This window comes from Nycticebus coucang, chromosome 11 (assembly GCF_027406575.1).
Source record: "Nycticebus coucang isolate mNycCou1 chromosome 11, mNycCou1.pri, whole genome shotgun sequence".
In the NCBI taxonomy this organism is placed as follows: domain Eukaryota; kingdom Metazoa; phylum Chordata; class Mammalia; order Primates; family Lorisidae; genus Nycticebus; species Nycticebus coucang.
In genome coordinates, this window is record NC_069790.1 from 52,903,292 (window position 1) to 52,930,529 (window position 27,238).

Here is a 27,238-nt window from a genome sequence, read left to right on the forward strand (position 1 = left end):
GGAGTTTTCTGCTGATTCTTCCTGATGGGTGATTTCTTTTATCTGTTTACTTGCCCTAATTTTCCTTTCAATTCCTCTTGCTCTTTAAGTTCTTGTGCCTGTGGACTAAGGGTTACAGGACCAGAAGGGTGAGAAGGTTTAAGAGCAAAAAAGCGATGAAAGAAATGAGGACCGAGTGATAAGAAAAAAAAAAAAATGAAAAAAAAGAAAAATAGAGAAAGGAGAGTGGTTGGGTGAAAGGAATATTGACAAAAAGAAGAGAGGCACAGAAAGAGGGAGACAGAGCAATATAGGTGTACAGTAGGGTACTTTGATACAACCTTAAAAAAAAAAAAACACCTTCTGGGGCTGTCAAGTGGGGTGGTTCCCTTGAGGTCAGCAGCTCTTTGCTAACCTGATCAGACACAGTACCCCACCTCCACCAAGTAGAGAGGAAAGACAAAAATGCTATAAATCAAACCAAAACAAGCAAACAGAAAACCTTACGGGATAAAATTGGCTGGAAAAACCAAATAATAGTGGTAGAAACACTAACAAAAATGAAGTTCTGATTATTGAAATAGGCAGCAATGGGAAATTATAATTAAACTAGAAAAATTGAGAAAGAAAAAGGATCTGTATGGAAAAGGTTGAACTTAAAAAACAAAACAACAATCTAGAACGTCAAAATAAACAAAAAAAAACAACCAAACCAAAAAAAGAAAACCAAACAAACAAACAAAAAAAAACACACGCGCAACCAAAAACAAAGCAGTATGTATATGGAATTGAATATTGTCTGGGCAACACGTGGTCTTCTGGGGTATGAGATGTTAATCACAGTTCTGATACGACTGGAGGCTGCTAGTTTCTCGAACCCCAGCAGGTAGACACCCTAAATCTCTCTTCAGCCCACTTAAAAGGCACTTTGAACTTGTTCACTTACTGAGCAGAAGCTTTCTCAGGGAAGTGCTTGTTGCTGGAATCACTGCTGAAGTGGCTATCCACTTACCCTGTGTGTCAAAACTGGTCTCCCTCTGCCCCCGAGGGTTAGGGCTGCAAGGCGGCTCAGACCCCGCCCTTAGGCTACTTGGTCGCTGGGTTACCAGCTCCCACCCAATTCCAGCTCTGCGACCCTGAGGGCGGAGCTTGCCAGGGCAGATCGCTCACAATGTCTGCCTGTGACCCAGAGCCAAACTCTATTAGCTCCGTCTGGCTCAGCGGCTCAGACTGGGGCCCTAGACAAAGGCCAAAGTTCTCCGCACTCCCGCTCAGGCTCTCCCCAAGGCAGTTCAGCTGATTTCCAAGTCCAAAGACACCAAAACAGTTCACAGGTAAGGCCTTTCTGGTTTGCAGTCTTGCTGCTACTGAACTTACAGTTGCGGGCGGGTTTAGGCGGATTGAACACACGCGACCACTTGCCGGTTTTCCACTGTTTTAGTCCTCCTCTTGGGGTCCAGAAGTCTCTCGCTGACTCCCTGTATCCTCTCAGGGGTGATGATAGGCAGATCCCACCAGCCAGAGATGCCTGGAGTCCTATATCCCCAGACTCACGGTGCCCAGATGCAAGGAAGCTGTTACTCGGCTGCCATCTTGCTCCACCCTCTCCTGAGAGCAGTTCTTAATTTCCAAAATGCACTTTAAGTATGTTTTGGAAGAAAACAGCATTTAGAAAATTTCAAAATAGTTTTCTTCAATTTATTTCTCAAATTTCAGTTTTATTGGACATTATGAATTTTATACTTTTAAATATTTCTGTTATGATCCTGACAGGAAGTTGCACTATGATAATTACTATTCAGGAATTTTTGGTGTTGAGGAAAATGATTGATAAATCCAAGTTGACGAGCATAAGCTGATGCAAATGCTGGCCACCTTACACTAAGTAGCAAACATGTCACTTACTATTTTGGCAAATTTAAGCTATAAAATTCGCTTAAAAGGCATGAAATGAAGTTTGAATTTTCCATGTTGCACTTTTTTATAATGTAAAGATAGATTTTAATCTCTCCTAATAGCAAAGTATGAAAGAATAAAGTTTTATTTTACTTAAAATCTTATTTTATTGGTATATTTCTGACTTATTTTCTCTACAGGGAGATTTAGGACCTGTGGGGCCCCAAGGACCAATGGGCCTGCCTGGAATTGGGAGTCAAGGGGATCAGGTAATTAATGCCTTCTTCCTTTGCTTTTGGTATAGAACATTCTGGCCCAATCCTGGGGTTCACTGAACACCAGTCCTGCAAACATCTATGAGTATACTTGATAGTTAAATTGCAATGGAATCTAAGTCTAGGAGAGAATGTAGGAAAGGCTTAGATAGTTTCATAAGAACATTTTATGTTTTAGAACTTCCCAAGACTTGAAAAGTAAATTGTATGTTTCATGATGCTGTGAATTTTAACATTAAAACCTGAGTAAGGGAAAGAGTTTTGAGGAAATATTTTATATTTTTAGTTTCACTTGGGAGCAATAGTTTATTTACCTGTTGGTTTGTGTATTTTTTCTCCTTGAAAAGTTGTGGATAATTAAATTCCACTCTCTCTCAATGAAAGTAGTATTTCCCATCCTCTAGCCATGCAGCAATCTAAAAACAAATATTACCCTTAAGCCTAAGACCAGGGGTAACCACTTAATTTACAGGGCACTCTTTCTGAATAGCAAGAAGCAAAACCACAAATAGGATTTATAAATGACATTTGGCCCCTCTAGGGCAGACGAAAGGAATGATCTCAAAGAATATTTCTACATACATGCCTGGAACTGCTTCCAGAATCTTCTGGTAACTTTAAGAAAAGCTGAGCAACTGTGTTAAATCTAAATAATGTGAAGATAGTATAACAGTACTCTCTGCTGTTGTTTGCTATATGCCTTTACCTACATAGTCCCATTTAATCAAAATGACAACAAATCCAGATTTGTGCTGAATATCCTCCTAGAAAAAAGCAGCAAGTGAGTTTGAATAAAATTTTTGATTTAGATTTGGATTTTTCTGTTGCCAAAAGAATGAATAGCACTTCCTTTATCTAGGGTAGTGGGAAAAGAGAGAAAATTAATGAGATCATTTCAAATCTCATTGTTGGCATTAACTTTGAGTTTATTTCTTTTTTTCTCTTTGAGTTTACTTCTAAACATCTGCCAAATTATTATTACTTTTTTTTTTTGTTAGCCCAAGAAACAGCAAAGTTGGATTTGACTCTTTCTTTTCATTACCTTGCCCTTGGCAGAAGTCCTAATATAATACATTAGGAGGATTAATGTGCAGAAGCAGCCAAGATAAATCTGTAAATAAATATTTAGGTAAAAATTAAGAGCTGGATTATTTGACTAATTAAAGATCATGGTTTGACTATCCCTGAAGGTGTTCTCAAACTTTGTAGTTTATTTGCTGGTTGTTAGCCAGGGCTATATTCTGATCCTCAGAGTGGCTTGACAGTGCTGTCCTGTCTTGGGGTTAGTGGTATGCTTGGTGCTGAGTTACCACTATGGGCCTAAAAATGAGGCTCGAGGACAAATCTGGATGTGTGAACTCTGGACCTCCCAACTGTGGCTTTCTGTTACCTTTAATGCTGTCCTTGAAGGAGGTTATTGTTCTTCAGCTTTAAAAAATACTTAACCTCCTTAACTTCTTTCATTTTCAATGTTGTTCTTATCCTTAATTTAATATGTTTATCATTTGTATTCTTGTTATATTAGATCTTCCCTTTTTTCTTATAAAAATGAATTTTCTCCCTCATTTGCTTATGAGAAAACTTTTCTTTCTAGCAACCCCTTTACAATCTCTCTCAAATGGCCTCCAGACTTTTTTTTTTTTTTTAGACTGCATTTCACTATGTTGCCCTCAGTAGAGCTGTGGCATCACAACTCACAGCAACCTCTAACTCTTGGGTTTAAGCCATTCTCTTGCCTCAGCCTCCCAAGTAGCTGGGACTATAGTCATCCACTACAATGCCCGGCTATTTTGTTGTTGTTGTTGTCATTGTTGTTCTAACAGGCCTAGGCTGGGTTTGAACCTGCCAGCCCCAGTGTACGTGGCCGGCACCCTAACCTCTGAGCTATGAGTCCTGAGTTGGCCTCCAGATTTTCATTAAATATGTGGAGGCTCCATCACCTTAGATGTAAAGTGAAATATATAAAAATATGAGTAACAGCATATACACCCATACATGTATGGGCATATCCCTTTTTATACCCTCAATTTGAAAGAGAAAGTCAAGTGTTTGAACATTCTTCAGTTTGGTGTCTGCTATTACTTCTTAGAGGTTAGATGAAACCTTCAATTTAACATCCTGATATATACTGATTAGTATAAACAGCATGTAGGTTTGCCTGCATGTGATAGAGCTATGAAATGGGTTAACTACTTCATAGTTAAGGTTTGATTTATTTCTATTATTTAGAACTCCAAGCTGGTGTGGTGGCTTTGTTCATCAATGTCCTTGGGTTCAGCCTTCTTTATCCTTGCTAGTCAACCCTCCTGAAGGTGCTTTCCTCATTCCCATGCTCCTGGATGGGCCCCGTATCCTCATTCCAGCCACTGGGAAAGGGAAAAGGGAAGGAGGAGGCACACCTCTTCCTTTAGGACAAAGTGGAAATTGCGCACATTAATCCATTCACATCCTATTGGGGGGATCTCATCCATGTGACCACACTTGGCTGCAACAAGTACTGAGAAATGTTATTCTAGGCAGCCACGTGACCCAGTTGAAATTTTTCTTACTATGGCAGAAGGGAAGAAATGTATCATATAGTTCAACTACCAGCTTCTGCCACACCATTCATCAAATGTTTATTGAGTATGAACAATCTATTGTGGAGTGTGAATTAAATTTTTACTTTAGAAGATTTGAAACTTATCTAAAAGTCTTCTTAATTTCTCTGGTACTATTTAAAAAAATTTTATTTTAAAGGGAATCCAAGGTCCTGTTGGTCCACCTGGTCCACATGGGCCCCCAGGACAAGGCTCACCTGGTTCCAAGGTAACTTTCTGAATGAGAGGAGAATTTAATATATCTACAGTATAACTGCTATTTTCTGGTCAACATGAGTGCATTTAGAAGAGAACAGATAGAATGAATTTAAAAATCATAATCTCTACTTAATGTAAAATGTTACTAATATTCCTAACAATTTAGAAAACATATATATTCTGTATGCTTTAAGAAACTTTTACTTGGCAGTCTTTATGTATTTTGTTTTGTTACTCTTATGAGACTGTATTCTAGCAACTCAAGTAGTAATGTCAGTAGAGGCGACCACTGAATACATGCCTCTCTGTGGGCTAATTTTCATTGTTACCAGACTCCCTCAGTAGATTCAACTAACAAAACCTTAAAGAGATGGTGTCAGAAATGACCTAACAAAATTGTTCTATGAGTTTAGTAATCAATTATCTCTTAAATTGGAAGGAACTATTATTTACCACTTTAGGAGAAGCGGGGCGCTTTAGTTATTTAACTAGCTATCCTTAATGTTGCTGCCGAGAAGTACTAATCACTGTTGAATAAATAAAATACTTCTCCGAAACTGGTTGCCTTTGAGCACACTCAGAGCTGTCTATGGGAGCAGCAGCTCAACAGAACACTGTTGTGTCTTTGCAACTTTGGACTTGGAACTCAACATCAAAACCACCAGAGGTGGTTTCCTCTGGTTGTGATAAAACTGCTCTGGATTGGCAGTCACTTGTCTTCTTATGTGTCAATTTTAGTTGTTCTAAAATGAAACTGCCTACATTTTCCGAGGTGCCTTGCCCCAGGAGGGTCTTTAAAATCAATTTTCAATATGCTACATGTTCAAAATTGATTAGAAGATTTGTCTGTCTTATACTTAAAGTTAAATCATACACAGTATATAATATGTATATATTCTATATATATTATATGTATCTATCCCACATATATATTCCAAATTTGGTGAAAGATCTACCCATCTGAAGGGATTTCAGGATATATGTGTGTGTGTGTGTGTGTGTGTGTGTGTATATATATGTTACATGAAACTGTTTTATTTTATTGATATAAGGTAGTACTTAAGAGAGCAAAAACAGGAATACATTATTATTTTTTTTTCTGCTGTATTCAAATATTCTTTCCTTACTAGGGAGAAGTAGGCCAAATGGGACCTACAGGCCCTAGAGGACCAGTGGGAATTGGAGTACAAGGTCCAAAGGTGAGTTGCTCATGTGCTCAGAAGTGATTTGTAAATTTATATGTTTTATAAGGTTTATTTTATATCCAAACCCAATATAGATCATGCATGTGTCATCTAACTATATGTAACTAACTTTTTAAATGTGGCTACTATTACTACAAAAGTTATATTTGCAGGTATTGCTTGCTCTATATTTCTATTGGACAGTGTTGCTTTTAAATACACACTCCACTGGAGCAGGGACCTCGGTTACCTTGCTTATTAGTGAATTCTCAGCTTGGGGGACAGGATAGGTACTCATTAAATACTGTTGAATAAATGAATGAGTCCTTAGTTTACCCTTCACAATTTCCGTAACTTATCCTGAACTTACGTAGGACTTGGTGAACTATGTTTAATGCTAAACTTTATTGTCATTATTCTTGCAAGAATTTGAGTATTAAAAGAATAATATACACATTATATATATATTTAGATGTAAAATTATAAAGGATAAAAAAATTCAATATAGTAATAATAGTAGCCATTTTTGCATGGCTTTGATGATTACACAATAAATAGGCTAAGTGATACATATGTTGTACAAATGAGCATACATGTATGTACTATATACATGTGTTTATATATGTAAACACACATATTCTGTTATATATGTCAATTTCAGAGAGGCAACATGCACTATAGTAAGCTCCACTGTCAGACTATTTAAGTTCAACTCTTGGTTTTGCCACTTACTATATGTGCAATCTTAAGCTTCTCTTAATTAAAAAAGTGAAATATTTCAAATATACTCAACATTAGAGAGAAAAAAACAAAGGGCAGCAATGTATTTCACAGCTCAGATTTATCAAATGTTAACATTTTGCCATATTGACTCTATTTTTTTTTTTTTTTTTATAATTTTCGAGATGGGGTTTCACTCTGTATTCTAGCTAGCATGCAGGGGCATCATTAGAGCTCAGTGCAGCCTCAAACTCCTGGGCTCATGTGATCCTTCTGCCTCAGCCCTTCAGGTGGCCGGGACTATAGGTGCGAACCACTTTGCCCAGATCCAGATATTTTTTCCAAGAAACATTATAGATAATAGCTAGCTGAAGGCTCCTGCTTGTCCTCCCCAATACTATTGCTCTCCTTTCTCTCCTAAAACATAATCATCATTATGAATTTGGTGTTTATCATTCTTTCAAAGCTTTTATAATTTCTCACACATGTTTATCAAACTATATAGTAGAACCTCTATGGTTGACCACTCTCCTACATTGACCACCTCCTTAAGTTGACCTAATTTTCATAGACCAGACATGCACCACATGTATATATCAGTACAGTAGGCCTAGTTCCTTGTGTTGACCACCTCCATATGTTGACCACTTTGTTAAGGTCCCTTGGGTGGTCAACCTACAGAGGTTCTACTGTATTGCTTTTTTGTGGTCTTGAACTTAATGTATTATTCTGTAATATATTTATGGTCAGTCATGTTTTATTTGTGTTTTTCTATATCTTTAATTCAATTATTTTAATTGTCCTGTATTATTGTATTGTATGAAAATATTTTATATTTATCCATTTTTCTGTTGATGGATATCTAAATTGCTTCTCATTTTTACATTTGCCAACAATGCTGCCGTGACATTCTACTTCCTTTTGTAAGTCAGGATACACGCTTTTCTGATATGTAGACGATAGATAGCTAGAGGTACATGGGAAGATCATAGAGTAGGCAAGTTTCAATTTGATATTGCAAAAATCCTGTCCAAAATAGTTATGATAGTTTACCCTCCTGCCAGCAGCAGGTAATGATATTACTTTCTCTACATCTTTGAAAATATGAAGTGTATACAAATATATCCTATGTATTAATTTTCATTCCGTACTAATTGTTTGAACAGTTCTTCATGTGCTTAATGGCCTGTATTCATGTTTTTTTGAGGTTGAACATTCCTTTCTTATTAATTGTAGTTCTTTATATATATGGATATTAATCCTTTGTTATAGGGGTTGCAAATATCTTCATCCCAGGCTGTGGCTTATCTTTTTCACTTTACTGAGAGCACATTTTTGTATACAGAAGTTTTAAATTTTCATGCACTGCACTATCCCTTTATGATTTGTGCTTTTAAAATATTATTTTAAAACACTTCTTGACCTCAAAGTCATAAAGATACTCTTATGTATTTTTATCTGAAAATTTTAGTGTTTTGCATTTTAAAGTTAGCACTTTAATCCACATAGAATTTTGTGTATAAAGTTAATGTACAGATCTGTTTTTCCCATCCAAATAACCAGGTAGTCCAGTGTCAGTTAATAGTCTATATCTTTGCCACACTCACTGACAGTGCACCTCTGTCACGTGTCAAATTTCTGTATTTGTGAGGATTAGTGCCTGAGCTTTCTCTACTACTCCATGGTCTATTTATATTTCTCAGTGCTGTTATTTCCCCATTTTGATTAAGATAGATTTATAGTAAGTTTTGTCATCTCAAGGAAAAAATACTATCTTCTTCTTTCTTGGTTATTATCAATTCTGAGATATACACTTTAGTACTGTCTTATCAAATTTAACAAAATATTCATTCGAATTGCATTGAATCTACTGTTTAAATAGCGAATCTTTTATACCACAGAGTAAAACTCTAAGTTTTCAGGATAATATTTGTCATATTCTCCATAAAGATCTTACTTCTTTAGTTAAATTTATTCCAAGATACTCTGGAGAAATTTCTCTTTTTCTACATGTTTTAATAACCTGTTACAGGTTTATAGGAAAAGTATTTTTTGTTTTATTTTGGTTTTTTTGTTTGTTTGTTTTGGTATATTGATTTTTAATCCAGCCACTCTGTAAAATCTCTTAGTATTTTTGTTCATGGAGCTCTTGATTTTTAAAATTTTATTTTTATTTTATTTATTTATTTTTTTTTGAGGCAGAGTTTCAAGCTGTTGCCCTGGGTAGAGTGCCGTGGCATCACAGCTCATAGCAACCTCAAACTCTTGGGCTTACACGATTCTCTTGCCTCAGCCTCTCAAGTAGCTGGGACTACAGGCACCTGCCACAACGTAATTTTTTGTTGCAGTTGTCATTGTTGTTTAGCTGGCCCAAGCTGGGTTTGAACCCACTAGCCTCGGTGTATATGGCTGGCTCTGTAACCACTGTGCTACGGATGCTAAGCCTTGATTTTTAAATTTTTAATGTACATAACCATATTGTTTGAAAATAAAATTTTACCTATTCTTATTTGTTTCTTCTTTCTTTCTTTTATTTTTATCATTTGCACTGCTAGGATCTCTAGTACAATATTTAAAAGAGGTGACGTTAAAGGAAGTACTTCCAAAATTACATTTTTGAATGTAGCATTTGCTGTAAGTTTTTGATGAATATCCTCATTAGGTTAAGAAAATATCTTCCTATTTCAATTGTACAAAACATTGGTTGGAATTGTAAATGAGTATTGTATTTTATCAAATTATGCATCTACTGAAATAACTATTGTTTTCCCCTTTTAACCTGTTAATATGATATATTACTATATTTACAGAATTTTTAGATGTTGAACCATCTTTGCATTCTTAAGATAAATCCACTTCATCACAATGTATACTTTTTATGATGATAATTCAGTTGACTAATTTTTTATTCAGAATTTTTACATCATTTTTGATAACTACAAAGGGTACTAAAAACACACATTTTAAGAAAGGAAAAAACTTAAAATTGTAATACTCAAGTCACATTGACTTCTGCAATTACAAGAGATAAAGATACAATATACAAGATAACAAACATTATCAGTACATATTGAATATTAAAATTTTGATACAGTTCTTTCCTTTCTTAAAATATGTATATATTTTGGCACCCTCTGCATTCGTTATATGGTAACACATAATTGCACGTATTTAAAGTGTACAATTTGATAAGTTTTGACGTATGTTCTTGAAATCAACACTACAACTAAGATAAAAGGTATCCATAAGCCTCAGAAATTATCGCCTGTCCCTTTGTATAATAATACTGTCCTTCCATCATTTCTCCTTCCTTTGTTCTGTCTTTTCTGACAGGCTTTTGACAGATCTGCTTTATGGTCATCTTCTTTTCCATTCATCTGATTTTTTTCATTATAGGTTAGATTGCATCTCCTGGAATTTTATGTAATCATTTACTATTCATTTATTTTTTCCTGGCTTCTTTTCGCTCAGCAAAATTATTTGGAGATCCACATTGTAGCATATGCAAATAGTTTATTCCTTTGTATTGCTGAATAGTATTCCAATACATAGATAAACCTCAATTTGTTTATCTATTCACCTGTTGATAATAACTTTGGTTGTTCCCAGAATTTGGATACTATAGATAGAGCCATTATGAACATTTTTGTGTATTTAAATGCACATATTTTTTCATTTTTCTTGAGTATACCTTGAGCAAAACGGCTGGGTCAGATGGCGGGTGACTATTTAGGTTTTTAAGAAACTGCCAAATCAAGCAAAATGGCTGGGTCAGATGGCAAGTGATTATTTAGGTTTTTAAGAAACTGCCAAATCAATTTCTAAAAAGGGATTTTTATTTTGCTGGGTATGAAATTATAGGTTGCAGTTGTTTGTTGTTTAGTTTGCTTCCTTTTAGGACTTGAAAGGTGTTGCCCTAGTGTCTTCTCCCTTGCATTGTTCGTGATGAGCAATCAGTTGTTATCCTTATATTTGTTTTTCTACACAGCATATGTTTTTTCCCTCTGGATGCTTTTGAGGTTTTCTCTAAATTATTGGTGTTGAGCCATGTGACAAAAATGTGTCTTAGTCACATTTCTTGTGCTTGGCCTTCATTGATGTTCTCAGATATAAGGGTTATCTAAGTTTTTCATCAAATTAGAAAAATATTTTGCTAGTATTTCTTGAAATATCACTTCTCCCTCCCACCCAAGAACTCTAATTTTACTTATATTAGGAAGCTTGAAGTTGTCTCTCAGTTCACTGATGCTCTGCTCATTCTTCTCGAGTCTCTTTTCTCCACAGGTTTTATTTTGAATAGTAGTTACTGCTGTATCTTTCAGTTCGCTAATCTTTTCTTCTACCATACCTAATTTGCTTTTAATTCTATCCAGTCTACTTTTTACCTCATACATTGTAATTTTCTAATCTAGAAGTTCAATTTGATTCAAGTGTCATTCTCCTATCTTTCATGTCTCAATTTAACATGCCTCAACTTTTCTCTAATTTTTTGGCTGTATGGAATGTAGTCATAATAGCTGTTTTAATGTCCTTATCTACTAATTCTATTATTGGTGTCTTTTCTGGGTCACTTTCGATGGATCACTTTTTCTTAACACAACGGGCTATATCTTCCATCTTATAAAAATGTCTGATAATTTTTGATTGGATGTCTGACATTGTGAATTTTACCTTTTCAGATGCTAGATATTTTTGTTTTCCTCTAGTTTTGAACTTTGTTCTTGAATCCTTTTAAGTTACTTGAAAACAGATTGAGCCTTTAGGGTTTTGCTATTAAGCTTTGTTAGGTAGGACTAGAGCAGCCTGTAGGTTAATTTTCTCCCACTACTGAGGCAAGACCCTTTTAGAACTTTAATCTATGTCCTCAGAACTGTGAGGTTTTCTTTCTTGTCATTCAGACCAGGCACTATTCTTGGTCCACTGTCAGTCCTCTTTAATCCTTTAAGTTGATTCTTTCCCAGGTTTGTGGTAGTTTCCTCCCACATGTGCTGAATATTTGAGGGGGAATCTACCCGGTGTACTTTTGAAACACTAGCTGATCTTGACTCCTACATTTGTTTCCTTAAATTAGAGAGATATCTGAGCTTTTCCTGGCTTCTCTATCCCTAAGCTGTGGCCTGAAACTTTATTCAGGTAGTAAAACTCAAGGGAAATTGAAGCATTTGATTGAAAGCTTAAATTGCGTCTATATTTCACAGGGAGACTGGACTATAAGGTTAGTTTTCTTGTCATTATATAATTTTTTTCTATCAAAGTTTTTTCTATCAAAGTTTCTATCAAAGTTATATAAGCATCATAAAATAAATTAGGTAGACTTCCCTTTTTTCCTATTTTTCAGAACTGTTCATGTAAGATAGGGGATACTGTTCTTCAAAGGTTTAAAAGTTTGGTAAGTCTTGACCATAAAACCAACTTAGCCTGTGATCTTGGAAGGAGAGGAAGTAGAGACTTTCTGTTGCTGATTCTGTTTGTTTAATGGTATTGGTTTAGTTGGCTTGTCCATTCCTTTTTTACATCATTTATGTAATTTATATTTTTCTTAAAGGTTATCCATTTATTGATGCTTTCCAATGTTTGTTTAAAATTGTCATAGAAATTTTTATGGTTAAAAAAATTCTTCTTATGTGAATAGTTATACTTTGTTTCCATCCTAATACCACTTACAGGTGCCTTTTCTTTTTAAATAGTAATTATTACTGTTAGAGGCTTATTAATTTTTATTAGGTTTTAAAAATGTATTATCTTTTGATCTTATGAATCGTTCCTTTTTCTTTTCTTTCTTTCTTTTTTTTTTTTGTTTGTTGTTAAGCAGGCCCAGGCAGGGTTCAAACCCACTACTCCTGTTGTACAGGGCTGGTGCTCTAACTGAGCCACAGGACCCAGCCCCTCATTTTGTTTTCAAGTTTATTATTTTACTCTCTCATCTTTATCATATTCTTTTATTTGGTTTTAGGATTATTGTGCTTTTTTCATTAGCTTTTTTAGGTTAGTTAAAATAACTTTAAATTCTTTTTAGTTTATTTTGCTGTTCGTAAATGCAGCAAGGTCACATTTGTCCTGCTTGAAAGTACCATGTGTTTGTCCTTGAAAAATTTAAAAGATTTATTCTTATTTTTGGGTGGGGGGGATAGGTTCTTGATCTTGTTTAGATTGGTCTTGAACTCCTGAGTTCCATTAATCTACCTGCCTTGGTCTCCCAGAGTGCTAGGATTATAGGTATAAGCCACTGCACCTGGCCAAAAGATTAATTCTTAATCATAAGTTAATTTTAAGCTAAGTAGAATTATTGAATATTAGAGTTAGAAGTGATATTATGACCCAAATTTTCATTTCACTTTTATACTACTAATATTTTCCTAGAGCTAAGAAACAAGGTAGCTTAAAACAACAGAGATGTATTGTCTCACAGTTCTGGAGGCTAGAAGCTCAAAATCAAGGTGTCTGTAGTGTCATACTTTCTCCAAAACCTGTAAAGAATCCTTGGTGTCTTTTTAGCTCCTAGTGGTGGCTTCGATCCTTGGCATTGCTAGGCTTGTATCTGCATCACTTCAGTCTGCCTCTGTGGTCACCTGGTCCTCTCTCTGTGTCTGTCTTCAGGTGGCGTTTGCCTCTTATTATAAGGACAGCAATCATACTGAGTTGGGACCCACTCTAATGGTCTCATTTTAACTTATGATATCTGCAAAGACCCTAGTTCCAACTAAGGACACATTCACAGTTAACCAAGAGTTAGGACATTAACATATCTTTTTGGGTGTCACAATTCAAACCATAAGAATAGAATCCAAAACTAAGGCCCAGAGAGGTTAACTAAATTGCCCAAGTTCAAATAGTTCAATTACTATTAAGTAATCAGATTTCTCAGAGGCTTTTCATAGACACTATCAGATAGATCCAATTGCAAGTCCCTCAAAATGGAGGGTATATAAATAAAACTTCCAGAAAATAAAATCTTTGTTCATCCACTAGGGGGAGCCAGGCTCAATAGGGCTCCCAGGACAACCAGGAGTACCAGGAGAAGATGGAACTGTAGGCAAGAAGGTAAGATTAAGTTTTTCATATTACTGGAATTTAAACTATAGTATATATTGACATATTGGTCCTGCAGGAGCTCAGATTAAACTATCCAGTACAAATTTAGTCTCCTTAAGAAAAAAAGAGCCCATGATCCTAAATTTCCCTTGATATAAAGAATGCCTATTCAAAGACTGAGATAGTGTCTTATAGCCTCTGCCTTTTCTCTGGTGTTTGGCTATGGTGTTCTCCAGTAAATTACTTGAGGATTTCTAGAAAGCACAGGAATTTAAACCTAAGAGAAACATACTTTTTTCTCTCTTCAAAATGAGACTCTGTAAATGCATTCAGGAAGTAAGGTCATTGTAAAGATTTTCTAAAGTATTTTGAGTTGACATTTGAAATATTCATTTTTCAATAAAAGTAGTGAAAAACAGCAGATGTAAAGGCTGAAGGTCTTTCTTGTTAAATAAAAAAAATCCACCAAATATGAATGAAGAGCCAAAAGAAAGTGAGCTTATTTGGTTTGGAAATTGGCTGAGAAATTAGACTTTTTCATGATATTCCAGCTGCTGAGTTTAAGTGGAATTTGGTGTTATTTTATTCAAGTTGATAAACTTCCAAATTTTAAGACTAGAGTCTAGTATGTTTTGGAGGATCTCAGGTGAATCCACTGACAATAGAAGAAGACAAGGTAGGATTATCCACACTTGTCTATGGAGAGTTGGCTGAGAAATCAATGTCATTTCCTCTAGGGAGAAGCAGGGCTTCCAGGAACAAGAGGCCCAGAAGGACCCCCTGGGAAAGGACAGCCTGGCTCCAAGGTATGGAAATGACAGCATGTTAGGGGAAGCAGCCTGTCTGTGTCCTGGTCCTGATACTAAGAATCCAATTTAGGAGAAATTTGATTGTTATTCTAGCTGTATCAAATGTGTTTATGCCTGGCTCAGAGTTATAAATACTGTCTTATGAGTTTTGGGAAGACAGCAAGTATGTGTTATTAATTTTTATTTTGCTAGCCTTTATTATGCGACCCAGCATATGGAAGAATTCAACACATGTTTCCTCGATAAATGGTTAGAGTGACATTTAAAAAACGCACAGGAAGGAAAGGAAACCTTGAGATACATCTTTGAGATTTGACAGTCCATACATTTTCTTCAAATATTTATAAAAATCTCACATAATAATAAGAAATGTCATCTTATTATATGATTTCACTTTACAACTTTGCATAAATTTATTTTACATTCTGTAGAAATAAATGCTAGTTGGATAACATCTTTAAATGTCAAGACGAGAATGTATAAATTCATCTATGAGATCATTAGTGACATAACCTACAGACTATAAAGGGCCAGATGTTCATGCAATTTTTATGTGCAATCATTAATGTTTATAAAATATTCTTATTTGAATATATGAGTCAAGTAAAAATAAATCTATATGCTTATCAGTGTTCTATTTATAATTTTATTAAAATAGTAATTGATAGCTTAAGAAATCTGTCTTCTGAAAATATTAGCTAAAATTGAATCCTTTTATCTTAAATGTGAAAAATCTGAAATTTAAACATATTTTTAGGCTTGAAAACATTTTCATTTACTGACTTACCAGAGTATGAGATCCTTTTGTGGGGAGGTAGGGAAATAGGGAATATCTTTTTAATATAAGGAAAAATGTACTTTTAGAAATATTGGCCTTTTAACAGTCAGAGAATAGATATTTTCTAGAACATACTTTTGGAAAATAGAGACTTAGAGTTAATAAGTGAAGCTGTATGATGAATGAATGATGTCTTTGAGAAAGAGAGCTGACGTTTAAGCCCCATATTGAGTGTGCCCAGCTCAAGAAAAGGATAACTCTTGGGTGGCGCCTGTGGCTCAAAGGAGTGGGGTGCCAGCCCCATATGGAGGTGTAGGGTTCAAACCCAGCCCCGGCCAGAAACTGCAAAAAAAAAAAAAAAAAAAAAAAAGATAACTCCTTGTGGTCTGCAGCTGAGGCCATTTAAACATAAATGACTACACCATGATTTTCAGACTTGAACATCAGAATAATCTGGACCTGGGCCAGGTGTGGTGGCTCATGCCTATAATCCTAGCACTCTAGGAGGCTGAGGTGGGTAGATTGCCTGAGCTCAGGAGTTCAAGACCAGCCTGAGCAAGAGTGAGACCTTATCTCTAAAAATAGCCGGGTGTTGGGCGGCGCCTGTGGCTCAGTGAGTAGGGTGCCGGCCCCGTATGCCGAGGGTGGCGGGTTCAAACCCAGCCCCGGCCAAACTGCAACAACAACAAAAAATAGCCGGGCGTTGTGGCGGGCGCCTGTAGTCCCAGCTGCTCGGGAGGCTGAGGCAAGAGAATCGCATAAGCCCAAGAGTAGAGGTTGCTGTGAGCCGTGTGACGCCACGGCACTCTACTGAGGGCCATAAAGTGAGACTCTGTCTCTACAAAAAAAAAAAAAAAAAAAAAAAAAAAAATAGCCGGGTGTTGTGGTGGACACCTGTAGTCCCAGCTACTCAAGAGAATTGCTTGAGCCCAAGAGTTTGAGGTTGCTGTGAGCTAAGACACCATGGCACTTGAATACCAGGTGAGACTCTGTCTCAAAAAAAAAAAAATATGGACCCTGTATCCAGTTGGCAGTTGGAGAAAGAACATTCAGAACAGTATGAGCAGCATAGTACCGTGTTGGAGAGAAACCAAGGAGAAAGGGTTTCAAGATGAAAGCAATGGCGGGTATCAAACGCACCACTAAGACAAGGAGAATATGTGTTGGAAAGAGAGGCCGCTGGATCTATAGTTTGAGGTGATTTGTGGCTTATGGAAGGCTATTAGAGAAGAGGGGTGGAACATGTTACACAGCCCAGATGTGCCAGGGTCCAATGTCGCCACTTTCTTCCATTTAATTGGGTTCCTACTGTTGTCTTGTGAGGTGATTTAGGTCCATAAATTACATTAGTGGTAGTGAATGGAAGAAAATAAATAGTTGTGGTTGGATTTTTGTACTGGAAAACAATAATGATAAAATTAATGATATTTGGACATTCAACTCTTTTTTATACTTTTGTTACTGCTTCCCATTAATACAGATCATGGGGAGTTGATTACATCTCTGTAGATTCCACAGGAGGTCACCTCTTCATCTAAGTGAAATGTGTGCTTTGCTGATGACCATGGGATAAGCCAGTGGGTCTAAGGTGTGGTTCCTGAACCAGCAGCATCAGCATCACCTGGGAAGATGAGAAATGCAAATTCTTGGGCCTCAGTTGCAGACATATTAAATCAGGAACTCTGGGTGTAGGGCCTAGACATCAGTGGTGTAATAAGCCTTACAGGTAATTCTGATGGTAAGTTTAAAAACCATAATGTAGTCATGTATAGCATAAATGTTTAAATGGCCTCAGCTGCAGACCACAAGGAGTTGTTTCATTCTTGAGTGGGGCACACACCTGGATGCAGTGCCTTGTTGAAAGGTAGTTTTGTAATGCTGTGAGGTTTCAATTGAAAGGCGAAGGATTCTTTTGGGGGGAGCACTACCTTGTACAACTGTGTTGGGGAACAGCTAGTAGTCAGTTTCTAGCTCTGCACCAGGTTAATGATCAAACATCTTTCTACCAGTAAAATTATTAGCTGCCTTTGGGGGAAAGAATGAGACTCCTCACTGAGGAAGAAATAGGCCTGTGGTTTTAAAAAGTGTCTCATTTTATTTTTCATAACTGAAAATTGAAAAACAGTATGAAAAAGCAGATAACTCTCTTTTCTAAAACTATGAATGTCTTAGAACCATCTGTTAATAGGTAAGGGTGCAAAAGTACTGTAAATTCAAATTAAAGTTCCCAAAGAGAGATACAGAGCTAAGATTTTAAAACATATTCAATCATATTGAATAAATGGTGAAGACTGAACAATTCTGAAGTTGACTCAATCTGCTCAAGGACATTGACAAGCCCTGCATAACTCAGTGGTGCTCAGGGAACAGCACTTTAAATTGGTGTTAGTTGAGAATCTGACTCTGCCATGGTCATTACTAGGTTAGGGAGGGTTTGTTAATACAGTATCTCTATTTTTATAATTATTTTCACAGGGGGATGAAGGAAAGAAAGGGAGCAAAGGAAATCAAGGGCAGAGGGGATATCCGGGGCCTGAAGGACCAAAGGTATGTGCTTCTTATGTTCTTATTTATGCTTTGAGGAGATTGTAATTGTGTCTGGCTTTAACAGAATATTAGATTTATACTAAATGTTTGAATTCTTGTTTCCTTCCCAAAAAATACAAAGGAAAAAAAATCCCCAAATTAAAAAAACACTTAAAAAACATACTATTCCCAGACCATAATAAAATGGAAAAAAGAGATTATATAAAATATTTAATTTTCACAGGGATACATACGCTTCTAAAAGAGAATCTGTATATCCATCCTCTCTTCTAATAACCAAGTATCCAGAAATTGAATAAAGTGAGGACCATGGGCAACACAATTCTCCATCATCTTGTTTTGTTGAACAACAAGCCCTTAGCCAGGGGTGCTCAACACAATCTGCAGGCCACACACAGATCATTTGAGGATTGTTTTGCTTATCCGTGGTGTCAATATCATGAAAAGTATGCATGGACCTTTTCTTTTGCTCATCAGCTTTTGTTAGTGTTTGTGTATTTAATGTGTGGCCCAAGACAATTCTTACTCTTTCAATGTACAGCAGAAAAGAAAAAAGGATGGACCCCTGATAGACTGAGGGCCAGATCAGTGATGATGAAGCACAGGCTTCAGAAAGCTTGTCTGCTACTACCTGATTCTTTTGGAGCTAGTCACTTCAATGATAGAAAGAAGATAATAATATGATCTATTTCACAGGGTTGCTTGAAGAATAAAAGCATTAACATAGCCCTTAACACAGTGTTCAATACATGGAGTTATTCAGAGAGAAAAATCAATATGGTGAAATGGAAAGGAGGGATTTATACCCTGGTACATTGTCCAGAACAGGGTGCTGAGGAACATGTGGAGGAGATTGTGTGGCAGGTAATTAAATAGGTGTCCTGACTTAGCAGCAGAGAGCACTGAGGTCATTTGAAGGGGCCAGGAAACAGAAACTGCAAACCTAACAGAGTTCATGTCTCTAGGAAGGTGCTAATTTTAGGAAAGAGACAAGGCATGTATTTCCAGAGAAGATGATTAAAGAATAAATTTAAAAAATGGTTCTAGCAAGATTAGAACAAGTACAAAACAAAGCATCACGTGTAGATCAATAATTCTTAAACCTCAGTGCCTGTCAGCATCACTTGGGGAGCCTATTAGAAACCCAGATTTCCTGGTGCCAGGCCCAGATGTCTGGATTCCATAGAAAGAAGACTAGAACGTTGTATTAGTATTAATAACAATGATTACTCTTTATGTCTTACTTTTATTCAAAGTGAATATTTTTCTGTGTCTTAAAACAAAGCCATTAAAACATGAAGATGAAGATTTGCCACATTTTAAAGCACAATTACCCCTTAGTACAGAGTCTTTCAGAGAACGGTATACTTTCTACAATGCTTTTCAGACTTTAAAAGTAATTGGCCTCTTTAAAATAAAAGAACAAATTAAATCTAGAAGCATAACTTTGCTTTACCCGTGGTTTTAGTGAGAAATTTTAACAGGTTAATGTTTTGTTCCCTTGTCAAAAGATTGGGCAGGGTATTTATCTGTTTCCAGATCCTGGCTATGTCATGTGTCATATCCTTTCAGGTTTGGATTTAAGGACTGGCACATACGTGCCGTGGCATGACCTGGGTCCAGTAGGCCCATGTGTGCAGCTTGTTGGGTGTACTGGCTAATCAGCATGGTGGGAGGCCTTGGCTGGGAAGATGAATGTGGCTGGGGCAATTGTCTTCTTTGGTGCATCTGATTGACAGAGTCCCTCCCAGAGGGAGCTGGATGACCAAGTCAGCAACTATACCGGGGAGTTTTAAAAAGGCAAGAATCCGACAGAGGCAGGATTAGGCGGCAATCTGAGACCCTAGAGAATTAGGCTGAAACGTAGCATGAAAGTAGTCCATTCTGTAAGACTCTTCATGTTTTTGGGGGGGAGGGGTGTGTAAGGGGCCAGATAGTAAATATTTTAGGATTTGTGGGCCAAGAGACAACACTGAAGATAGTATATAACGACTATTTCAAAATGAGAAAACCATTCTTAGCCCAAAGCTATACAAAACAGGGGGTAGGCTGGATTAGCCCATTAGGTGTCGTTTGCCAACACCTGCTCTAGAGCAATAGTTTTCAAATCATTTTGATTATAAACCCGTCAGTAAAATTTTGACCATGTTCTGATATAAATTTAAATTTTTTTATTATAACTTTTATCCATAAACTATCACACTATTATGTTATGAAATTACATAAATAATTGAAACTTTAATAGTTGTGATAAAGATATATAGAGAAGTTATAATATTTTCTTCTAATATCCCAATGGGTCACTTGGGACACTTCATGGTGTGCAATGACAATTGCTTTGGAATAGTGTTTTTCAAAGTGTGGTAATGATACCTGTATCAGAATCACCAGGAATGAATTATAAAAATTCATATTACTGAGACCTGGCCTCCACGTCTATTGAGTCAGAATCTCTGGGGTTCAAAATCCAGGACTGTGTTTACCAAACTCTTTGGACAATTCCTCTACTGCCTGAAATTTGAGAATCATGTTCTAGATACAGATGGGACAGAAGAATTATCTGTTGCTCCAGCTTGAGTCTTTGAGACAATATTAGACACCCCAAAAGAGAAATATTGTAATCTTTCTACTCAAAGTTGCCTTTTAAAAATATCATAAAGTCTCTACTTTTTCAAAAGGATGTGAGGAATCATATAATGGAAGATTGACACACCACAGATCATTAAAATAAAACAACAAAGGAAAAATAATTATAAACTAGAAGTATACCCTAAAACTTATGCTAAAGATAATTGTTATAATTGAACAAAAAATCTCTCTCTGAGCTTCCTAGCATACGACACAAAAGGGAAGCACCACAAATTTCATGACTTTTATTAGCCAATAAAAGAATGTGTAAGAATAAAATTATTCTAACTTTTAGGAATTAATTGAATACATTTGTTTAAAGACAGTATAATCTTAGTGGTCAATAACCTTAGCAGTCATTTACAAAAGATGCTCACATCATTTTCATACTGGTCTTTGAAACAGACAGAGGTCAAATTATCATTTTAAAATCTGCAGATATTTCTATATTTAATATAGTCTCCATATGTGGTTTCTCTGCTTGAAGTGTAATGAATATTTTGCTCTTCTTAAGGGTGAGCCAGGCATTATGGGCCCTTTTGGAATGCCAGGAGCATCAATTCCTGGACCAGCTGGGCCAAAGGTGAGAATATCTTTTTCTTGGAGTTTTGGAAGCTGGAGAAAATAAAAATTTCATATCAGTGATTTAGAATTTTACTTTAGAAAAAGCCCTAAAAAATGAGCTAGTTCAGCGCTGATCTTGCACAGACAAGCAAATGAGAAGCTAGTGCAGAGTTAGGACTAGAACCCTGCATTTGGTGTTCCTGGTACCAAGGTTGTCACTGTACCCTTCAGTACCTCTTCCAAATCCTAGACCCTCATGTAGGTAAGAACTTACTACATTTATTCCAGAAGACTCTGCTAGGATTTATAATTGAAAATCTGGCAGAAAAGAAATCCACCCAATTTTAAGAGCACTCCCAGGCATTCTTACTATCTGAATATTTGAGTCTGAATTGCTCCCTATTATTTCAGTGGGCTTTCTACTAACAGATGTAGTAGTCTTTGCTGACAGGTGTTATTTGTGTAGGATTTGTTTCTTCCAATATGTTAGAAGAATATATTATCTCAAGGTCTGAGACGGAGAGATCAAGCTCTTTGCAGATTGGCCAATATCTTTATTGCTATGTGCCCTAGTGGTTTCTTACACAACCTATAGCCTGTGAATGTTATTCAAAATGCACAGGGAGATAGAGGAGGACCTGGGCTGCCTGGATTTAAAGGAGAACCCGGACTTTCTATCCGAGGACCAAAGGTAAGCCTGATTCATATTCTTTTTCTATATGTAAGAGAAATGAAAGTAGATTTACTGCATAACGAATTGTTTTACTTGCAAGGTCTCTCTCTATGTTAATGACTTAAAATGTAAGGATATGGTTATTCCCCCTTTTTGGATCAAACAGTCAGTTTAATATTTCATGCATGTGGGGAACAGTGGCTTCTATGGTTACATTTTTATTGATTAGGCAATTGTTTGAAAAGGCACTTTTTGCAGAGTCTGTGATATAGGAGATTCAGTGGGTTCTGACCTCTTTCATTTACACATCAAACTTACTGAAGTATTTGCTCTGCAAAACAGCGGGTGTTTAGAAGTGTTATTGAATAAAAATTCACCTGTTTTGATTAGCCATCCTTTGGAGTTATTTCAGATTAAAATGCAAATAATTATAGAAGAAATCAGCTTTAAGTAATCATATCTAGTTGTCCATGAGAATGAAGCACCATTTTCCTCTTTACATCATACCCTGCACCATGGCAAAATTTAGTGTTTATAACATTCCTAGGTGTTAACACGCACATCTCTGTTTATAAAAACAAAGGGCCCCATAATCAGCACTTTTTAAATTAATACAATGTTTTTCTGTGGCTTCAAAGCTGGTTTATGTGCCCTCTCATCAAATTGTCTCATCCAGATGAAAGAGGCCAAGTACTAAACCAATGACTTTCAAAGAAAAGGAAACATGGAGTCATCTTTTCAATGAAATATAACACAAAACCTATTGTATAAAACCGATGTAAATTAGGGTGGTTCTTGTTGAAGGCGAAGGGAGGATCTTGAGCCCACACTGCTCTCACTGCTTTAACAGTCTTCCTTGTTGGGGTGACAACTGTCCTTCCTGATGGAATGACAGTTTGCCCAGGACTGCGGGGGTTCTCAGGATGCATGGTTTTCAGGGCTGAAACTGGGAAGATTTTGGGCAAATCGGGATGAGTTGTTCACCTGCTCCCCAGAACCCTGAGGTAAATAGAACCCAAGCTGTACAGACTCCCCTGTAATACCCCAAGTGATACAGACAACTGAAAGAGAACATTCTCAATTTTCTAATGTGATAACTACAGATAGGGTGGGGAACCTGTGACCTTGGGGACACATGTGGCTCTCCAGGTCCCCCAAAGTGGCCCCTTGACGGAATCCAAACGTCACAGAACAAATCTCTTTCTTGAAAGGATTTGCTCTGTAAAATTTGGTTCCAGTCAAAAGGCCACACTCAAGGATGCAGACTACATATGGTCCCAAGTTCACAGGTTTCTACCTTCAGTTGGGGCCTAATGATTCTCTTTCTGCCACTCTTCTGTAATTTTGTATGTTTTAAGTTTCAGGAGGGTCATATATGCCTTTGAATATCTGATAAAAGCATGGAACATTAATTCAATTTTGCGTACTACTTCAGGGATTTCTCAGATCTCCTGTAAAACTGATTCCAAGATACCAGATTTTAATATTTGCCTTAATTTCTATTGAATGAGAGAAACACGTCAAAGTGAGTCACTTTGTGAAACATTTTCTTGAATCCAAAGCAGAAAAGCCCAGTGGCAAAAATCCATCTATAAAAAGATTCTAAGATGCTCAAAATAAAAATCTGCATCTATCCCCCCCTTGATATTTTCTACTAACATTAGAAGTAACCAGGTACCTACAACTTTTTAGGAGCAAGGACAAAGATCTCTAGGAAAAAAATGTTTATAAACTGCTGGTGTTTGAATGGTTTTCTTCCCTCTCCACTGTGGGTGCCAGAGGTTAAATAATAGCAGCTGCTGCTAATTTGTCATAGGCTTAGAACTTCAAAATAAAAACCAAAATGTGAATTGTGATTCCAATTTTTTTTCTTTCAACTTAACCAGGGAGCAGTCACTGTTTTATTTTGTTGTTGACCCTCTCCTTGTGCAAACATGGAGAAAGATGGAAATCTTATTTTGGGACAAGTCTCATATGTGAATGTTCATGGAGTTTTAACCTTAAATATGGTTGAAATAGCATAAAAAAAATGCTTCTGAGAAGTGACCAGTTCCCTGTAGTTTGGGATATACCAAAATTCACCTGGAAGAAGTTATTCTTATTTTCTCTCATACAACTATTATTTTCTTCATTTTCTTTTGTCTTCTCTAGTCATAAAATAATCTCTAATATAACTTTAAGAAATGATTTTGGGTTTTTGTTGATGATAAATATTACATTAACGTTTTATAAGTGGTCACTTATTTTCTAAAGATAATCATTTTTGAGAAGGCTAACCTTACAGCCTCAGATTTAACAGGAAGAAAAAGCTGTTACATTTATGGTTTTCAAAATAAATTTAACTCTGCTGTTGCTTAAGGGTATACCGTTTTTTACCTCCTCCCCCAATCAATCATTCGTTGATAGCAATAGAATTAAGAAGAGCTTTGAGGATTTAGATTTGGGGCAACATTTTGGATTAGAATAATGGCAATTTGGTCCCAGAATTTGCTTACGTGTAAGGAAAGTCCTTAAGTGTCCTGCTGTTTTCTTCATTCTTAGAAACAAAGGTCTGTCTATCATTAGATTCTCCTCGTGTAAATACCTATGAATATTTTAAAATGCGAACAGCTCTTTATCAAAACAAAGGATGCATTTTGACAAGAGCTGTTGTAAGAGTCACCACAGCAACAAAATGGAATGTGGTATCAAAAGAAATATTACAAGTTTTGTATGTAAGTGTAATGGACTTAGAGTTGCTAAGTCTTCTTCTAAAATATTCTTCTTGGTTCATATGGTGCCCCATGATCATATTGATGTACACAGCTATGATTTAATAAAAAAAAAAAAAAAAGAAAAAAAAAAGAAATACTGAAAAAAATATAAAAATAAAATATTCTTCTTAATTTGTTTTCCCCTTCCGTCCCATTTTCCTTTAGTCAGAATTTTCCCTGATTTCCATTTGTAAGATAGTGACACATCTCAGAAAACTTTATTGTCTCAAGGACAATAACCACCCCTCCTTGCTCTCTGCAGTAGGACCTGGCTAATGGCTGCTACTCAAAGTTTTTGATGATTAAGGTTATCACTGTAAAACAATGTTCATAACATTTTCCTAAGACCCAAGATACAAACCACAAACTTCCAATGTCCCATTCCTTATAACATGTTTTTAAAAAAATTAATGTTTTTTTTTTAATTTGGGTTTATTTATTTCTCATGTAATTTGGGCCCTATCAATGAAGACAGTAGGCTTAATACAATAAGAAAGCAAAGAGTTGGTTTATTCCACATTCAAAAATTTGCTGTGTATTCTTTTTCTACTCTTCTCACACTGTGCTTACTACATTTTCTCATTTTTATATTTTTTCCTGGAAATCTACTTTAAAAATTACTAAAAATGTATAATTTTTGAAATGAAAATATTAGCAGTAAGCTATTTTCTAATTCCAGTGAAACGTATAGGAAATAGGATGTCGTAATGGTTTATTTGTATTCTTTACATTCATTCCATGTTTCCCACTGAATTCAAGTGGATAAGACTTATGAAGAGATAATGAGTTGCATATGTGGTAGGAATTGCTCCTAAAATTTTTCAAATTATTCCTTTGTACTTTGAAATCTACTTTTGGCATATTGAGTTGGTGTTATGCTTAAGTTTAAGCTGGTGTTTTATAGTTTAGTCTCATGATATCCTTTGGTGTTGGCATTTATCCAGGGTGCCCAAGGCCCTCGGGGACCAGTAGGTGCTCCAGGACTCAAGGGTGATGGCTATCCTGGTATGGCTGTAAGTATGGACATTACTTTTTCTTCTTTCCCTTTCTCCCTCCCTCCCCATTCTTCTGAACATTTCATACTGCAAGGATGCTCACTCCCTTCCGTATTATGTTATCTCAGGGGCCTCGAGGATTACCAGGACCCCCAGGACCAATGGGTTTACGTGGAGTGGGAGACACTGGAGCAAAGGTAAGCTTTTGAAGTAGACAAAACTCTAGCTTCTAAAAATGACTTATTGGTAAGTGACTCTGGTAAAGGTGGAATTCTCTAACAGACAGAAGTGTAGTGGTATCTGAGACAACTAATGAAGTTATTTACCATCATCTAGGGATTTCTGGTAGATTAACTTTATAACTTTTCTCCTTCTTTGGTAGCAACTCTCACGTTCCTTTGCCACTTCCTCTTCCTACAGCCAGATCAGGGTTCAGCTGGGAGCCTCCTCTCCCCTCTAGTCACACTCTTTCCCTGCTCTCATCCAGTCCCAGGCTTCAGTAATTATCCATATGCTAATAGCTTCCCAATTTCCATTTTTCCTCCTCCAGTTCTGGTCTCAACTATCTAGTTTCTTTCCACATATCCCTTCTGGGGCTACTCACAGACATCTCTAACCTAACATCCAGCACAGAACGCTTGATTTTCTACAGGCCTGTAAATGCCACCTGCCATCTGACATGCTCAAGTGAGAGAGCTAAGGATCACCCTCGGACCCTTCCTTTCCTTCTCCTTCCTCCACATCCAGTCCCTTGCTAAGTCCCATCAGGGTGCTACCTCCAAAATCTATCTCAACTCTGGTTCCTTTTCTCCTTCTGCTTCTGCCAGGCTGATTTCTACCGTCTCTTGACTGGGCTATAAAAATACCCTCTTCATTGCCCTTTCCTCTTCCTCTTGAGCCCTCCCATAGCTTAGCAGGCAGGGTGTCTTTAAAAACCACTAATTATGTCATATCCTGTTCCTTTTGAGAAACACCTGTGGCTTCTCTTTGTACTTGGAATGAACTCTGTCCACCATCCATGGCCTATCAAGGCCTTTGTACCCTGAATGCAGCTTCTGTCATTTCTCCCTGGCTGTCCATGTCCAGCCACTCTGGCCTGCCCTACTTCAGCTCATTCCTGCTTGAGGGCCTGGGCTCTGCCAGGATAGCTGATTTTTACAGCCTTACCTCACATCTCACCTCCCTGGCCACCTGTATAAAAATAAACCACTATCCCTCACCCCCACCATGTGTGTCCTATGTAGTATAGATCACTTTCTACAATCATCTTGTGCTTTTTGCTCTGTAACTTCACAAGACTGAAGGTTTTCCTGGAGCTAGCCTCTTTGTTTCATTCCCTCCTAACTTCATGTCACCAGAACTAGTTGTACCATCCAGTAGGAGCTGTAACCTGTTAATGAAAGGAAAATGAATGAATGATCAAATGAATGAATGAGAAATATATCTTCTCACTTAACTTTTCTAATGTTTCTGGGTCATTAGAAGGAAAAGATGTTGTATACACTCAATGCCAACTTTTCATCTGATTTTTGTCCCTACCTTAGCACTTACAAGTGACACCACCTTGATGTTGCTCCTGCACCATGGACAGGTGTCCTTTTGCCCTC

General features: G+C 36.7%; 1 protein-coding gene across 1 annotated transcript in view; it reads left to right on the forward strand.

Annotated features, from left to right (window-relative positions):
- COL28A1 (collagen type XXVIII alpha 1 chain) overlaps positions 1–27,238 on the forward strand; it is a 209,926-nt gene that overhangs the window by 96,121 nt on the left and 86,567 nt on the right. The window contains exons 16-25 of the mRNA XM_053553638.1: positions 2,076–2,144; positions 4,890–4,958; positions 6,079–6,147; positions 13,822–13,893; positions 14,622–14,690; positions 17,947–18,018; positions 21,161–21,229; positions 21,833–21,901; positions 25,581–25,649; positions 25,760–25,828. Of these exons, the coding sequence (XP_053409613.1) occupies positions 2,076–2,144; positions 4,890–4,958; positions 6,079–6,147; positions 13,822–13,893; positions 14,622–14,690; positions 17,947–18,018; positions 21,161–21,229; positions 21,833–21,901; positions 25,581–25,649; positions 25,760–25,828 (696 nt within the window). The remainder of the gene's footprint in view (positions 1–2,075; positions 2,145–4,889; positions 4,959–6,078; positions 6,148–13,821; positions 13,894–14,621; positions 14,691–17,946; positions 18,019–21,160; positions 21,230–21,832; positions 21,902–25,580; positions 25,650–25,759; positions 25,829–27,238) is intronic.